Source organism: Saccopteryx bilineata, chromosome 2, assembly GCF_036850765.1.
Source record: "Saccopteryx bilineata isolate mSacBil1 chromosome 2, mSacBil1_pri_phased_curated, whole genome shotgun sequence".
Lineage (NCBI taxonomy): Eukaryota > Metazoa > Chordata > Mammalia > Chiroptera > Emballonuridae > Saccopteryx > Saccopteryx bilineata.
In genome coordinates, this window is record NC_089491.1 from 308,480,482 (window position 1) to 308,497,975 (window position 17,494).

Below are 17,494 nucleotides of genomic sequence, written 5' to 3' on the forward strand. Positions count from 1 at the left end.
GCACTTTTTTAAAAGTAAAATTTTCTTTTAGAGTAGTTGTAGGTTCACAGCAAAATTGAGTAGAAAGTACAGAGATCTTCCCGTATATCTTTATGCCCTGTGTGTAGTCTCCCCCGTGAGCAATAGGCCACACCAGAGTGGCACTCTTGTTTCAGTCTATGAACCTATATTGACACTTCATTATTATCAAAGTCCAGAGTTTACCTCAGGGTTCACTCTTGGTGATGTACATTCTACAGTTCTGCACAAATGTATGTTGACAGGCATCCATCATTACAGTATCTTATAGAGCAGGGGTCGGGAAACTTTTTGGCTGAGAGAGCCATGAACGCCACATATTTTAAAATGTAATTCCGTGAGAGCCATACAATGACCCGTGTACATTACACATTATCCAATAAAAATTTGGTGTTGTCCCGGAGGACAGCTGTGATTGGCTCCAGCCACCCGCAACCATGAACATGAGCGGTAGGAAATGAATGGATTGTAATACATGAGAATGTGCTATATTTTTAACGTTATTATTTTTTTAATTAAAGATTTGTCTGCGAGCCAGATGCAGCCATCAAAAGAGCCACATCTGGCTCGCGAGCCATAGGTTCCCGACCCCTGCACTAGAGCTTCACTGCCTCTAGTGCCCTTGGTGCTCCAGGACAGTGCCTTTGTTTCCCCATCAGAGTCAGGAACCATTCCAGGAATGCAGCAGCTGCTCTGATCATAGAGAGGGAGGAGTCTGGCCAGTGACATCAGGATAGAAGGAGGTGTGCAGTGATTGTGGACACTATGGTCCCCTAGACACTAAAGTGTGTATTTATCTCCATATGAAGTGTCCTTATGACTGAAGCAGCCCTCCAGAGAAGTGGGGAGGGCTTGCAAGGAGTGCCGCTTCCTCCTCCAAGTGACTTGAGAATTCATCGAAATGCCTTGGACTCACAAGCTCTGTCCTTGGTGGGACAGGGCTGAGGAATGGATGAAAGGCAAATGATCAGGCTGGACAAATTTCACTGTGGCCCCTGGAGCTTGAGTGAGGTCCTCACGGGTTTCAGGGTCAGGAAGGAGATGGGGGCTGGTGTGCACAGGGGAGGGGTGCAGCTGGGGCAGAGGAGCAGAGGCCTGAGAATTTCTATACATTCAGATATAAAATAAAATTCATGAAGCTTAGAATAAAATGCATGGTTTTTAAAAACTAGCCAGCCCACGCACTTTGGGCATGTGGGATGGTGACTGAGCTAGCAGCCCCTTGCATCACCCCTTTCCCTCAGCTCCCACCCTGTTCTCCTGGCACAAAGCTTGGAACACATGGCCCCTGTCTCCTCCCCCTGCCCTGGCAAGGATCTCAGCCTCTATTGCCAGGAACCTGTGGAGATCTGGGGCCAGCGGGCTACTCAGGCGAAAAAGAAAGAGAGGAAGCAAGGACCCCCCAACCCTCCCGGCCTGTTCTTCCCTCCCTCAACCACAAGTTGCAGGCTGGAGCTTGAATGCTAAAGGAGAACAGAGAGTTCTTTCTGAGAAGGCCAGAGGCTGGGACAAAGTGGGGGAAGCTGGAAGTCAGCCATGACTGCCCCCACCTCAGCCTCTCAACTGGCAGCTGGAGCAGGCTGGTTCCCGCCCACTAGCGCTGTCCCTTCCCCCAGCTCCCACACTGCCCCTCATGGCCATAGGGTGGTGGGGTGACAGTTAAGCATTGCTCTGGAGGCATCAAAAAAAAGGGGGGAGAGGCAAAGTGAATCCCAGAGTGGGGATGCAGGTGGGGCTGCTTTTTGTCCTCAGGGGTTTTCTGGTAGGTTGAACTCCAAGCTCCAGCCCTGGTCTCCCCATTTCACCCATTCTCTCAGTCTAAGTAGGACCAGATCTTCTCCATGGCTTATTACTAGGGGTGGCAGGGAAGGGGGTTTCATGAATGCTTGGAGAAGCATGGATCCTAAGCAGCCAGGGTCCTCAGAAGTCAAGGTCAAATGGCTTCCCAAGCAGGACCTCTTGAGCTGCATCCACTCTGTTCTAAGGTGGAGCAGCGAAGAGGGCTCGCGGTGGATGAGTGGAAGGTCACCTGGCCTCTCTTCAGAGGTCCTGTACCTCAGCTTGAACTCCCTTTCCTTTGGGGAACAAGAGATGCCTAGGTACAGCTGAAGGTCCCGAGTCAGCATACCTTCCCATGGTTGTCACCTCTTCTTCCGTGAAGCTCCCACCTCAGGAGAGCTTGTCACAGACCCTCACACCCCCCTACCCAGCGGCATTGATGCCCGCGCATACTTGGAGGCCTGTACGTTCTCAAATTTGCCCTCTGAGACACAAACACAGGTGCTCTTTTACAAATATCTGTATCAACTCCAACCTATGGAGAGCGCATGGGTCGCAGGCACACACAGGCGTGCACACACACACTCACACATTCACACACACATGCCTTCTATTTATAGCTCCCACCCTAGCTCAAGAACCCTGGTGTCCAAGCCTAGAGTTTTCCCAGCTGCTGAACTCAGTGCAATAACAAGTCCTTGCTTGACCCCTCCTGGACCCAAAACCTCCCCACAGTCCCACAGGCCCTCTCTTTCCTCAGCACCCCTCATGGCTGTGTGCCCTTGCCCTCTCTGCTCAGCATTGCGCAAAAGGAAAGCAGTAGGCACAGTGTGGAAAAGGACTGGGTCGCTTTTCTCCGTACAGAAATTTCACTTCCAAGTATCCAAGGCCTAGTGCCTCCCCATCACCTTCAGGCATGGCTGTTAACCTTCTTCTCGGCATACCCAGTGCAGCAGAATATCACTGGCAGGGGTCAGTGACAGTGGGAGGCGAGGGACAGGCAGTTCTCACCAACCTCTGGGAAAGTCCTCAAAACCCATGGCCCAGACAATGCTGCCAGGAGTCCTGGAGGGCTGCTGAGCTGGGACCTGGGGGCACGTCACTTTTCCTCCCCGCACCCTCCGAGCTTTCCTTGGGACTCAAGGCCCTGGAGCTGGTGTCCAGAACTGCTTGGTGACTCAGGAGCGGTTGCTCTTCTGCTCCTATTCAACCTTAAATTGGACCTCCATCCTCTCAGACTGGGACTCCCAGAGAAATGAATACTTTTAGGAGTGATGAAGGCAGAAAGATCAAATATACCTTCAGCTGGGAGGCCAGGGGATGTAGTGAGAGAGGAGGGCTGTGTGGCTACAGGACAGAGGCTCAGATGTGATGCGCTGGAGGGAAAGCTGGAGGGGGTGTGGGGCTGCTGGGGGCGCTAAGGAAGAGAGCACTCGGGCACGTGAGCAGTAGATCTATGTGTGCGTTCGGAGCCAGGAGATGCTGAGTTCCAGGTTCAAACCACCCCAGTGGGTAAGCTTCTCTCTGCTCCTCCCTCCACATCTTATCTCACCTCATGCCTTCCCTCTAGCTTCCTCCAGCCTCCAGAGAGCCCTTTTCTCTCCCACAGAGCCACCCCTGCTCTTCGGGGATACTCACCCCACGGCCCATCTTGGGGCACAGTGGCTGAGGGGATCTAGACTGGACCGGTTAGCAGGAGAATTCACAATCCCACTCTGCAGTCTGGGACAGCCAGAGACCCAGGCAACCAGACAGATGGCCAGCAAGAGGGTAGCTTTAAATAGGTCTCTCTCCCCCTCGCCCCCGCCTTCCCCTCCTCTGGAAAGAAACGTTTGTTGAAACAGGATCCCCGAGGACTCCTCCCCTCCCGCCCCTTAAGCAACTGGCAATGGCAGTCAGTTTGTCCTGCTGCGTGCTGCCTCTCAGCCCCCTCCCATTGCCCTGGGGAGGCAGTACAGAGGAGCACGGCAGTGGGAATGTGCCCCCTAGGGACATGCAGAGGGGAGCAGTCCTCCTAGCATCCCAGGAGGAATGGTCTACCCTTCCTCTTGTTTTCCCCACGGGGAAACTGAGGCCAAGAGAGATTAACAATATGAGCTGATGGAACCAGAAGCCAGGTGTCCTGAGCCTACATCTAAACCCCCTGAAGAAAGAAACAGACTGTTCCCTCTATGGTAGAGGTTGCAGGGACATTGAAGCCAGAAAAATTAGCTAGTGTTGGAACCCAAACCCAGCCCTGGTGGCTCAAGAGGCAGCACAAAGTCTGGACAGGGCAGGAAGGAGATGTTGCCTCAGCTGGAAGGGATGGGAAGGGATGGCCATAACCTTATGCCAGCTAGCACATGGGTACAGGAGATGAACCAGGGTAGAACCAGCCGATTGGGTGGTATTGCTGCTCATTTGATAGAAGAACCAAAAAAATGAAGGGCAAAGGGAGGAAGGGAGAACCAGAAGGGGCAGAGAGAGAAAAAAAACACCACCCGTGCCTTCTCCTAGGGTAGTCAGAGGAAGGGTTCTCCTAGACGACCCCCATTTCTCTGGGCACACAAAGGGAGTGAAGGGAGCCAGCAGAGTGGGGGTGGGTCTGAGCATCCTGAGCCCAAAGGAAGCAAGGAGGAAAAGAGGGCTGGGACAAGGCCTTTGGTCTAGAGGCTTCTGGGGCCACTGGCTGGGCTGGGTCTGTCCCTGGTCCCAGAGGAAACACCCTGCAGAGGGTTTATCGACCTGTCTTCCCACAGATCCACTCTGAGGGCACAGGGCTCAAGTCCGAATTCCCCAAAGAACTGGCCCCATCCTTGGATTTTTCATTACAGGGATCTAGAAGGTTAATCCAACTTTCACCCTCCTCCTCCTCCTGGGTGACAAATGGAAGGGTGCGTAGGATGAGACAGACACCTTCTCTCTATAGACTCCTTAACTGCCCATGAATTTGGACCTGGAGGAGAGCAGGCAGAGGGAGGAAACAGAGAATGACAGCCCAGTTCAAACCCCTGTGTGCAGAAGAGAGTGAGAAACGTAGCTGAAGATGTAGTGAGACATCAGGAAGGACTGCCTGAGGAAGTAACTAGAAGTCACTAGCCAGAGGTGGCTGGGTCCCTCAGCACTGATGCAGCTGACGGGCAGCCTGACTCGGGTCAGAGTGGATGAGAGGATGACTCGGGACTTAGAAAGCACCTGTTTCCTTGTTTCTGTGTTGGAATCCTGTGCTATTTTCTACCCAGCCCTCCCCAGGACACAAGGTAAGATAGACAAGAAAATCAGCCCTAGAAGCTGAAGGTGTGTAGATGTCAGGTACTGGACTCTCATCGTTTCCACCCCACCCCCCACTTTCACCCTGCTGGTACCTCCCAGAGCTGCCCAGTTCTTCCAAGGCTCTGAGGGCTCTTGTGCCTGTGGCCAAGCCGAATACCGGAAGGGACTGTGCCCTTCCTGTGCCCATACGGCCTGCAGCTCCCTGCCATGCTCTGCACTGGGGCCAGCGCACAGCCCCAAGGGCCCTGCTGCTCCCACATGTGGGGCTCAGCTGAAAGAAAGAGTGAACAGGACACTGAGGGCCTATTCATTACCCATGTGTCCCTGAACAACCTCCCTGACCAGGTAAGTCTGGAGGTCCTGGGAATCTACCTCCTGCTCCTCCGCCGAGGACCTCAGACTCCAGAGCACAAATGGGTATGTACATACACCTGGTCTTTTGATCTGAGTGCTTGGGTTGGGCTGCTGTTACCTTTGAACACAGCCAGTGGTGCCAGTTTGACTCAAGGCCTTGGGAATGAGAGGAACAGAACTGAGAGTAAAGAAGATTTGGGAGTAGGAGGTGGGAAAGTCAGGATGGCTGGTCTGGGAGTGAATTTGAAAGTCACAGGGCAGAGAGGGGATTGACAATGGGCAGAATGGGGAATTCTGAATCAAATGTGTGGTTGGCATGGGGAAATCTGGGACGTAAGTGTGTGTGTGTGTGTGTGTGTGTGTGTATCACACACATCTGTTTGTGTACCCGTGTGTGAGCCAGTTAATGACGGTGGGGGGGCATGACTGTGTGAGGCCTGTGTGTAGGGAAGAGATCGTATGAATGCCCCAAACGGTAATTCCAAAGAAAACGCTCTTCAAGACAGGAGAAGGCAACAGACTGTTAAAAAAAAAAAACACAGTTATTAGTGCCCTGGCCAGATAGCTCGGTTGGTTAGAGCATCGTCCTGAAGTGCAGAGGTTGCCAGTTCAATATCTGGTCAGGGCACATACAGAAACAGATTGATATTCCTCTCTCTCTCTCTCTCTCTCTCTCTCCTTTCTCTCAATAAATAAAAATTAAGAAAGATTTTGAATCAGTTATTTGCACAGTGGTGTGTGCGAGTGTGCCTGTGTGTGTGGCCAGCCAGGGAGCGCACGTGGAGCCCATGTGTGGGCGCATGTGAGAGTGCGCTGGAGAATGTGCGTGTGCCCGGGGAGGAGCGGCGATGCAGCTCTGCTGCACATGGGCTTGCAAGGTCTCCAAGAAACAGTTTTGTTTCCTAAGTGACTAGCCTCCTGGGGCCTCCAGCCCAGACTTGAAGGTTGTTTCAAGATCACGAAAGAACGAGAGGGAGGGAGAACGGGAAGGAAGAAACCGAGGGAGCCTCTATCCACTGTCCCTCCTCCCACCCCTCACCCCCCTTCTCTGCCCCAGTCCTGACTTGGGCCAAACTTACCAGCCAGGCTTACTCTCTTCCTCCTCCCGCAGCCAGCCCTCTCTGGGCAGTCTGTACTCTTCTCCCCCTTCCATTCTCTCCAACTCTCCTTTCTCTTCTTCCTCGGGGCCTCTGGTCTCATCACCATGGCCAAAGATGTCTTTCACTCCCCCTTTCTCTCTAGCCCTCTCTCCTCCTACTTCCTGAAGATTGTAGTGACTTTGTGGTGGGAAGGTTGGGCTCAGAGCCACAGAGCGGCTGTTTAAATCCTGCTGCTGCCTCAGTTTCCCTACTGGGCCACAGGGGTGGTGCTGGCTTTTCTCTCCATCTCTCCCTTGACACCTGCTCCTCTGCTTTCTTTCTGGGCTTTCTTTTTCAATCTACTCAAAATGGATTCTAAAAAAACTCTTCCTCTGTCTCATTTTGCTTCTGTCTCTTTTAATCTCTTCTCAGATTATTCTTAAATGCTTTTGTTGTTAAAACCACTTGAGAAAGAATTTAGAAAATGGAGAAAAGAACAGCAGAAGAATTTCCCTCAGCCTCTCTGCCTCTGGTTCAATCCTACATCTTTTGTTCTCTTACTGCTCTCTGAGTTGGATAGCGCCATGTTGGTGTCCCACTTAGACACACAGGTGGAAGGCTAAGGGAAAAGAAAAAAAAGGATCAACGTTGTTGCTCAGGGGCCCATGTCAACCCTCCTCCCCGAGTGGAGGGTTTCTGTCTTCCCACCTGCGCTAGCTGCAGCCCCACCATGCCCCAATGTGAAGGGAGCATGCCTGTGTATTGGTCCTGGTGGGGCCATTAACCAGCTGTGTGACTTTGGACAAGAGGCACCTCCAATCTGGCCTTGTGTCTTCACTTGAATAATGAGGAGCAGATTAGAAAATCCTTCATCTGAATAATGAGAAGCAGAGTTAGAAAATCCCTGAGGTCTCTTTGTAGCTCTGATGATTCCCAAATTCCCAAATTCTGGTTACTTTTTCCTCAGTTCACGGCTCAGTGCAGGTGAACAAGAGACTTTTCCTGCAGTTGTAGCTATTTGAGAACCACATATTGGAAACCTGGATTCAGAAGGAGATGCAAGGGGGCAAGTATCTATTTTGTTTGTTAGTATGACCCACAGAAATGAGTCTGATAGCTTTAACTTTTGGCAGAGAAGCAAGGAAGGGCTCAGGGTTTGGGCAGAGACCCCCTTGGTTTCTCACAGAGAGTCCCTGTGACAGAGGACAGCATCTGGCTCTCTTTGGGGGAGGACGGGGCTGGGGATGAAGCTGAGTGACTCTGACATTTCTTAGCTGGCATTGGATCAGCAAATACCAGATGATTTTGTTTCCAGAGATTCTTTGGGATGGAAAAACTATGTCAGGGATGGTGGGGAGGCTGGGGTTAATGGGCCTTGCTGAGTCTGGGGGCAGGGGTCACAGCTGGGCCCTCTAGGGTTCCTATTTGTCTTTGATTCTATCTGGGCAGGGAAGGAGTGGCCCCCCAGCCTCCCGAGGCAGGTTTTCTTTGGCCTGAGATCTGACCCAGCCAGTGGCCCAGAGCACCCCGCCTCCCCATTCCCCCTATCAAGAGGCAGCCTGGCTTGGCCCCCTGCCTCCTCTTTTCTACTGATTTTTTCCCTTACCAGGTCACCTTCACTTGACCAAGGACACAGCTCTGTTTGTGTACCTGTCTCCTTTGGTGTTCAGTTGCCTGGCTAGGACAGGATGCCCTGAAAACATCTGGTACACAGGGCCCCGCCTTGCTCCCACATAACCAGCTCTCCTTGGGGCTTCAGATAGCTTAGTCTCCTCTGTGCCTCAGTTGCTCTGCAAGTCCAGGATCCTTTCCCTCTTGTGCTCCTGTTTGAATGTTCTCAGCACTGCACGTTGGAAATGTGTGTGCCCTCGGCACTCCATCAACAGTGCATGCTCATTTTCATGCCATTGCATCATTCAGACATTCTCCCAGCATTCGCTGAGCACTTATTGTATACCAGTGCAAGGTATTGGAGAGGCTGTGACAGTCGAGGCAATCAGGTTTCCCATATCAGCGGCCTTTTGTCAGAATCTCATGCCATTTAATGTTCAAATCCCTCTGCCCTATCCCTTGACCTGGTCTCCCCAAGGCCAGCTCCCAAGCCTCAGGGACTCTTCCTCATTTCCTCAAGCTACACCCACTTTCTTTTTCTTTTGAGTGAGAGAGAGACAGACAGACAGAAAGGGAGAGAGATGAGAAGCATCACTCATAAGTGAGGCACTTTAGTTATTCATTGATTACTTCTCATACGTGCCTTGACTGGAGGGCTCAAGCTGAGCCAGCGACCTCTTGCTCAAGACAGCAACCTTGGGCACAAACCAGCAACCTTAGGCTTCAAGCCAGCGACCTTTGGGCTCAAGCCAGTGACCTTGGGATCATGTGGATGATCCTGTGTTCAAGCTGGTGAGCCTGTGCTCAAGCCAGTGACCTCAGGGTTTCAAACCTGGGACTCTACATCCCAGATCAACATTCTATCCACTGCACCACCATCATCAGTCAGACTTCCCCCACTTCTTTACCTTCATTTCTGCTGAGTGACATAGGACAGGCTTGGGCTCTCTCTCTTACCTGGATGATTCTCCCATCCCAAAGGTAAGGGAAATGAAATACTGGAAATCACCCTGGGCTGGGCTGGAGGAAGGGCAGAGGATTGTCATATAGGATTTACTCTACCATTAGCTGTGTGGACTTGAATAAGTTCTTTACCTCTCATCAATAAAGTGAGGGAAATGGACTGGGTAGGGGTTTTACCCTCAGCTTTATATTAATGTCTCCTGCTGGGCCTCACCCCCAGGGACCATGTTTTAATTGGTCTGAGGTGGGACCCAGACATCAGTATCTTTTAAAAGCTCCCCTGATGATTCAATGTGCAGTCAGGGTTGAGAGCAACTGAGCTAGATTGTCTCTCAAATCCCTAGCTCCTCAGAGGTAACGTGATGATTTACCATGCTAAGGACCCTTTGCATATGTTACCTAGTTTAGTCCTCCTAGCAGATCTATTTTATAGATGGGGGAATGAAGACACAAAGATCTCAGAAAGCTTCCCCAAGTAGAGGAAGCAGGCTACACAGCTGGTAAACCCAGGTCCATTCAAAGCTGTCCTGTCTGGTTTTGGAATCCTAGCCCCAAAGTTTTTTACTTACTTGGGAACACCGAAGGTTTATTGCATATGCCTCCAGTCTTCATCGGTAACATGCCTCATCCCTTAATTTTAAGAATTGTTTTGTCCAGTCCCCTATTCTCAGGGACATCTAGTTCAGGAGCTGGCTCTCTCGGTGCCAAGGCTTGATGCCTCAGTGCCCACCTGGATTCCCTGTCAGCTGGCTGGGCCTGCACCCTTGTCATTCCCCCAGGTCCCAGGTCCCTCTCAGGATGACGGTCTGCCCCGTACAGAGGCCGCATGGCGACATGGTCCAGGCTGCTGTGAGGGTAGCGTGCTGGGTGAAACGTCCTAGTCTCCACTCACTGGGCAAAGCGTTAGCTTCTCTAAGCTTTATTTTCTTTTTTTTATAGAGAGGAAGAGAAAGAGAAAAAGGGAGAGAGAGAGATTTGCTGTCCTCTTATTTGTGTATTCATTGGTTGATTTTTATATATGCTCACCCAGGGATGAAACCAGCCATCTTGGTGTAGTCGGACAACACTGGCCACTATAGTTTGTTTCTTTTTTTAAATAAAGATTTTATTTATTGATTTTACAGAGAGAGAGGAGGGGGTGGGAAATGAGAAGTTGTTGCTTCACTCTAACTGTTCCTCTGACTGTTCATTGGTTGCTTGTTGTATGTGCCTTGACCGTGCAAGCCCAACATTTCAAAACAGGGACCCCAGTGCTCTATCCCCTGTGCCACCACAGGCCAGGCAAGCTTTGGTTTTCTTTTTTTTTTTTTTTTTTTTTTTTTTTGTATTTTTCTGAAGTTGGAAACAGGGAGGCAGTCAGACAGACTCCCGCATGCGCCCGACCAGGATCCACTCGGCATGCTCACCAGGGGGCGATGCTCTGCCCATCTGGGGTGCCGCTCTGCCGCAATCAGAGCCACTCTAGCGCCTGAGGCAGAGGCCACAGAGCCATCCTCAGTGCCCGGGCAAACTTTGCTCCAATGGAGCCTCGGCTGCAGGAGGGGAAGAGAGAGACAGAGAGGAAGGAGAGGGGGAGGGGTGGAGAAGCAGATGGGCGCTTCTCCTGTGTGCCCTGGCCGGGAATCAAACCCAGGACTCCCGCCACCAAGCCGACGCTCTACCACTGAGCTAACCGGCCAGGGCCAGCTTTGGTTTTCTTAACAGCTTTAACTCATGGGTTGCTTTGAGAACTCAAATGCGCCATGCATGTTAGCTATTATTTTCTGCCCTTGTTCTTCAATGTCCTTGGCGTTGGGACTGCAGTTTCTGTTTACCTGAATCTGATCTCCAGGACTCCCCTCTCCCCACAGGATAGCCTAGGTTGTTCCCTGAGGGATGGAAGATTCACACACTGACACAGGCGAGACTCTGTTAGCTGAGGATGGAAGTGACCACTGTGAGACAAGCAGTACCCACCATGAAGACAATATGGCTATCAGTGAAAAAGAACCCAGCTTTCCTCTCTTTCATTCACCCTCCTGCTCACTCATTTGCTCAAGTACTTTTCAAATGTCTGTGAAGCTTCTATTCCTTGCCAGGCACTGTGCTAGGCATGGCGGCAGAGCCAAAAAGAGCTAACAGTGGTCTTGAGACACTCACAGCCAAGATGGAGAGGCAGATATAAACAAGCCCTAGAGTGATGACAATGCAGTGCGGGGACACAGCATCAAAGGGCCGAGGACAGGGTGCCGTGGGAGCAAGGGTCACAGTAGCGTCCGGACTCTAGGCCCATTCTCTCTCATGGCAAGTTCCTTCACCCCGCCTATCCCATCTGGTTTTCTTTGTTTTTGTAGCCTTTATTTCTGGCTTTGTTTTCCATTTACTTTCCCAATAGAGAGCCTTTGGAAGAATTCCATCCTTGTTTCCGCTGGACTAAGGCTGCCAGGTTCCTGGAGGGTCCAGGTGTGGACAGTGGAGGAGGCAGAGGCTGTCAGGAGGGAGGCCTGGGAAGACCATGTTTCACAGGGGCAGGGAATGGTGACAAGCAGGACCTGAGCTGAGCAGAAATGGCTGTGTGCTCCCACACTCTCTCCCCAGATTTCCCCTCAAGTTTCCCTGTCCTCTGTTCTGATTGCAGCGGACGTTAAAACCCCCTTCCACCTCAGGAAATGCTGTGGATCACAGTTTTTTCCTTTCTTACTCAGGTGCTTTACCAGCCTGGGACCCCAGAGTTAGAAATGAGCATGTGTATGAAATCCCCCCTTGTCCCTTTCTGCCCCCATACCAACACACACACACACACACACACACACACACACACACAAAACTCTCTCACTGATTTCTCTTTTCCTGGGCTTCTAGCACTACATTCATTCATTCAACAAATATTTATTGAACTCCCAGTATGTGCTAGGAACTGGAGATACATTGGTGGGAAAAGACAGTTATTTCAAAAGGTTGCATAGGCACCAGGGTGTGGTGTGTGTGTGTGTGTGTGTGTGTGTGTGTGTGTGTGCGCGCGCGTGCGTGTGAGGGGGAGAGAGAGAGAGACATCACATGTGTACATATACGAATAAGTGTGTGCAGGTTAGGGAAGCAGGAGGAAGAAGAATGTTAGTAACTTAAGTTTGGGAGTTAAACAGCTTGTGTTTGAATCTGGGAAGTACCATTTGGTAGTCACATGACCATGGGTAAGTGGGATCATCTCTCTGGGCCTCCCTCTTCTATCTACAAAACAGGTAACAATCTTGCTCTTCTGTGGGTTGTTGTGAGGATTGTAGGCGGATGCACGCAGAGTACCCAGAGCAGAGCCCAGCACAGAGCAGGTGTTCAGTGTTAATGAGTATTTGGTGCCTCCTCCTCACCTCGCTCAGATCTGGGTGTGCATAAACTCATTAATGACCTGTTCTTTAAATCTGTCTCTGTTCAAACTCAGTGACTCAGAAGCAGCTAACTGGCACTAAACACCTCCTGCCTGAAAAACCTCTGTCTAGCCCAGCGGTTCTCAAGCTGTGGGTCACGACCCCGGCGGGGTTGCCTAAAGCCATCAGAAAATACATAATGCATATCAGGTATTTACATTCCGAATCATAACTGTAGCAAAATTACAGTTATGAAGTAGCCACCAAAATTATTTTTTGGTTTGGGGTCACTGCAACATGAGGAACTGTATTGCGGGGTCATGGCATTAGAAAGGTTGAGAACCACTGGTCTAGCCAAACCATTGTTGTCTTCTGTCCTGATAGATCCCAGTCCTCACTCCAGGCTACCTAGTTTCAGAAAACAAGATATCACACAGTGGGAGTTGCCTCAGCCCATGCCACCCTGCAGACATGTTTGCACTTTCAGCTACCTCTTAGCTGGCTGGAAGTAGAAGACAGGGATGGAGTGGAGCCCAGATGCCCAGTCCTAGGGGAATGGGGAACAAGGGACTTGTCAGTGGAGGGAGGATGAAGTGATTCCAGCTCACAGGGATCCCTCCATGGCATTCTGGAGTGAGCAGCAGTGGGCACTGATCATGGGCATAGAAATGAGGGGGCCTCTCAGGAGTCAGGACCAGGTTGTGCCACGGTCAGCAGCGGCATTGTTGCTCCTCTGTTCTTTAACAGATGTGCCACACCCTGGGCTTAGGGTTTGAGAACATGGGAGGGATTATGGATTTAGCCAGAGCAAGAGGAGGGCTCAGGGAGCACACACACAGAGGCCACCATGAGGGTACAGCTGCCTGGTTGGGAAGGACGTAGGGAGAGGGTCCAGTGTGCGTGCGTGAGCATGTGCGTGTGTGATGGCTCTAATTCTCTGTGTGTTGGGCACGCATGATGTCTGTGTGTTTATCTTGGTGTGCGCCTGGGTCCCCAGTTGTGTGGCTGTTTTGGTGCATCACTGCATGAGTTGGTTGTCAGGGTAAAAGCAGGTTTTTGTTCTACTTCTATCTTATCTCTTCACTTGAGCATCTCAACAAATCAGCAGAGAGAATGTTTCCTTTTGGGAGGGTGGGAAAATATAGCTCATCATGGCAGTGTGGGTCAAGGCTTTTTAAACACAAACAAATCACAGAACATTCTTGTATGGGATCCTTAGCTCCCATCAAGCTAGAATTTATCCACAATTAAAAGAGAGAGCACCATGTGTGTGTTTGGGTAGGTATGTGTGATGGTTTGTTTCCTTTTTATACCAGCTAATGAAACAACTTTATTTCACAGTTGTATTTAAAACCACAAAGACACTATGTTCTTTGTATTAAAACATTAACATAGATAACTATACTTTCTAGAAAATGATTATATAGACCCTCTCAAAGAAAAATGCATCCCATTAGATAGTATCAGTAAAGTTGCTTGGAAAAAACTCACATCTGGCCTGATGCCTAAAACATATCATTCCACCATTGCCATCTTTTGGTTCAAAGTATAGATTATTGTCATCAGTACATGTTCCTGTGTTTGATAATACAGATATAAATTGGGGGATTATCACTTACTGCTCCATAGGTTCATTAGCCTTTTCTGCAGGTTCATCAGCAGGTTGAGCAAGCTGTACCTTTCTCTGTGGCTTTTCTTCAAGATCTTCTAGGTATGGAGACACAGCATCATCATCATCATAAACTGTAAACTTCAAAATCTTTACCAAAAATTCCAATGGAAACATTCTTTGTAGTTAGGTCCTATTCTGCAGGAAGTGTCTTTCTTAAAGCATGCAGACTATGTTTAACCAGTTTGTTCAAACTATACTCCATAAACTCAGACATATGTCTCTCTAAGTAAGTATGAGCTGGTTGAGAATGGGCTCCAATGGAAGTAGCTCTGCAGTCAAAATAGTTAGCAGATGGACAGATTTGGAAAATTTGAGGGTCCATATCATCATAACCAGCAATAAGGAGCCCAACACCATATGGTATTTGGACATATCTTTGCGTTGGTATCTGGGTCTTGCTTCCAATTAGAGCTACAAGATGAGACACAGAAAGAGGTCTGTCAAATACAAATCTGGAATCCAGAAACTCCTGGCGCATAAAATTACACAACAGTCTATCATCAGCAGTAAGTCCTTCAACTGAGATACCAATGTGGTTGTCAACATGGAGAATTTTTTTCTGCAAGCTTTGACTGTGCTCTCTTCAATGCAACCAACACTGCATGGGTTTTTGATTTCAGAACAACTGCGGCTGAATCTTGTTTGAGAGCTTCCACTGCATATTCAATTCAATGAGTCCTGACTTGAGGGCTCAGAACAGTGATAGCATTGTCATACTGGTTGCGAAACATGGTTCCAACCTGTGACCTGTGGCCCACAGCCTTCTGCCTTGTGCTTGCTGCTTTGATGTGTTGCCACTCGGTAAGGTGCTGTCAATCGCTGGGTGTGTATTTGTATGTGCCGATCCCATGTCTGCCTTTAAGAAGTCATGTAACATGGGTTAGAAGCATAGGTTCCTCTACACTTAGACAACCCCAGGCTCACACATTCCTAAGCTTCTGAACACCTCAGTTTCCTTCGGCAAATAATAATAGCACTGACCTCAGAGGGCTCTGGTGAGGATTAAATGAGATTGTTTTATGCACCTGGCACAGGTCAGTGCTATTATGTTGATGGGCCTGTCTTTGAATGTGCCTCTCTGAGAACCATGTCTCATGGCTGTGACATCTCAGCCAGATAATGAACTCCTTTAGAGCAGTGCAGGGGTCCTAATTATCTTTAATGACACTTATAACCCTTCAGTGCCACCTTGGTGCCTTGTACATCTTGGAGGGAAATGATTACACATTCATGTGAAACACAGGCCTGGTGTGTGATATATGCCCACACTGGTGGTGCATGGAGACCAATAGAAAGCAGGTGATGGCAGTGACGACAGGTGCTGTTGTCACTACACACCCCTCACACATGTCTCTGCAATCCCAAGTTCCCACCCTCCCTCCTGTCTCAGGCTGGCCTGAGGCTCATGGAAAGTCTGCCTTCCTCTTTTTTCTGCCCACCCCACCACGGGCATCAGCCAAGTTGCTGGGTAAGCCTGGGTGGTGTTTTATGGGCCAGAGGGGGAGGATACAGGAGTGCTCTGTAGTCTACACCACATATTCCTTCTTGGCAGCATGTGCATGTCTTGTGCGTGTGTGCTTTGTTCTGTGTATGCGATATCTTTGTGTATGAAACTCCTTTGTGTTATGGCTAGTACACGCGTCTGTCTTTATGTGTGGCAAGCCTCGTGCTTGGGGCTTGCTCTCCTCCCCCAGTTTTCCAAGTTATATAAACATCTTGAGGGGGGAGTCAGGCCTGGGTCATGGGCTCCCCCTGCTGGCGGCCTATGGAATTCTGGGGAGGAGCATCTGGAAGAAAAAAAACCGCTGCGTTTCCCCGGAGGTTTCATCTCCATTGCAGAGACACCTGTCCTGCGTTCAATACCTCCTCGCCTCTAGCTCCTTGAGAGTCCCCTCTCATAACACTCATACTGGACGTTGGTTTTTACTTATTTATGGTGTGTCTCCCTAGTCCGACTATATGTTCCCTAAAGGCAGGTACCATGCTGGAGGTGTTTACTACCATCTCGAGTGGCCAGCATGAGGCCTGGTCCAGTAAGTAGTTGTTGAATGAAGAGTTTATAGGGTGGAGAGGCTTGGGAAAAGAGATAATGGGGTATGGGAAAATTTTGGGCTTTGGCAACAGATCTGAGTTCCTTATACCTTGGCCACTTAAAAAAGAAAAACTGTGTGGCCTTGGGCAAAATGCTTAACTCCTCTGAACCTCAGGCTTCTTAGCTGTTAAATGATGCCATTAGGTAAATCTGCTGTAATGACTAGAAATAATATCTGTGATGAAAAAAAGGGGCCACATAGTAAACCTGATAAGCTCAGGGGATGTCAGCTTGGCAGGCCCTACAAACTCAGAGATTGAGTAACCACATAGGATGGTCTGAACATAAAAACGCCTAGCTAAAGTAGGTTATGTTGGGTAGTCCTTTCCTATGCCTGTAGCTCCCTTGACAGAGGACAATCTTCACTGAGAATTGCAGTGGACACAAATTGGCTATTTTATGAATGGTGCCACCCAGGAGAACTGGAAGCTAATGCTTAAAAGACCAATTGCTCCCTGTTGGTGCGAAGGTTGCAGATTATAGGGGGCAAAATCATAAGACACCATGGGTTGGGGGTTTGGAGTTGTGCTGGGGGCTGACTGGTTGGAGGTGAGGTAAGGGTAATAAATCATTTATTCAGGTTTTCAGGTCTTTCCTGGTGTCTCCCGGCCTGGTTTTATGGGAAAGTAGCAACAGTGTCCTTCTACCTTAAAGCTCAGGAGCTGAAACATAATAGAGGTCAAGACATTATCTTTAGCCTGTCAGAAGTCCAGATCTTGTGACCATTAGTCAGGTCCTTGTGACGATTAGTCAAGTCTCGGCTACTATCTCTTGCTGCCTTAGGGGTTGCTGATTATCCCGAGGAAAGCTAGCTCCCTGAGGGGTCCTTATGACTGATTAAATTTAGCTTTAGCTTGACCACTGGTGGCACAGTGGATAGAGCATTGATCTGGGATGTGGAGGTCCCAGGTTCGAAACCCTGAGGTTGCTGGCTTGAGCACAGGCTGGCCAGCTTTATTTAGCGTGGGGTCCCAGGCTTGAGCACAGGATCACTAGGATCACTGACATGATCCCAAGGTTGCTGGCTTAAGCAAGGGGTCAGCTTGAGGCCCCCAGTCAAGGCACATATGAGAAGCAATCAATGAACAACTAAAGTTACGCAACTATGAGTTGATGCTTCTCATCTCTCTCCCTTCTTGTCTCTCTCCCTCTAAAAAAATTTAAAATATTAGCTTTAAATAGCTCTAGAAATCATCTTCCTTTCTCTATATATCTAAAACTAGGATTTAAAGCTAAATTTCATCAAAGTCATAAGGACCCTTGGTTTCAATAGCAAGATCGGCAACATCTCTCAAGCATCATTAAGGCATTAAAGCCACTCCACTCTCAAATA

The 17,494-nt window shown here is 49.5% G+C and overlaps 1 protein-coding gene and 1 pseudogene across 1 annotated transcript in view; both read right to left on the reverse strand.

Annotated features, from left to right (window-relative positions):
- Positions 1 to 3,566, reverse strand: part of ATP1A2 (ATPase Na+/K+ transporting subunit alpha 2) — a 29,035-nt gene extending 25,469 nt beyond the window's left edge. Inside the window, exon 1 of the mRNA XM_066261675.1 lies at positions 3,436 to 3,566. Within this exon, the coding sequence (XP_066117772.1) occupies positions 3,436 to 3,447 (12 nt within the window). The 5' untranslated portion in view covers positions 3,448 to 3,566. The remainder of the gene's footprint in view (positions 1 to 3,435) is intronic.
- A 10,446-nt stretch (positions 3,567 to 14,012) lies between these two features.
- On the reverse strand, positions 14,013 to 14,803 carry LOC136322558 (proteasome subunit alpha type-1 pseudogene; annotated as a pseudogene).
- Positions 14,804 to 17,494: the final 2,691 nt, after the last annotated feature.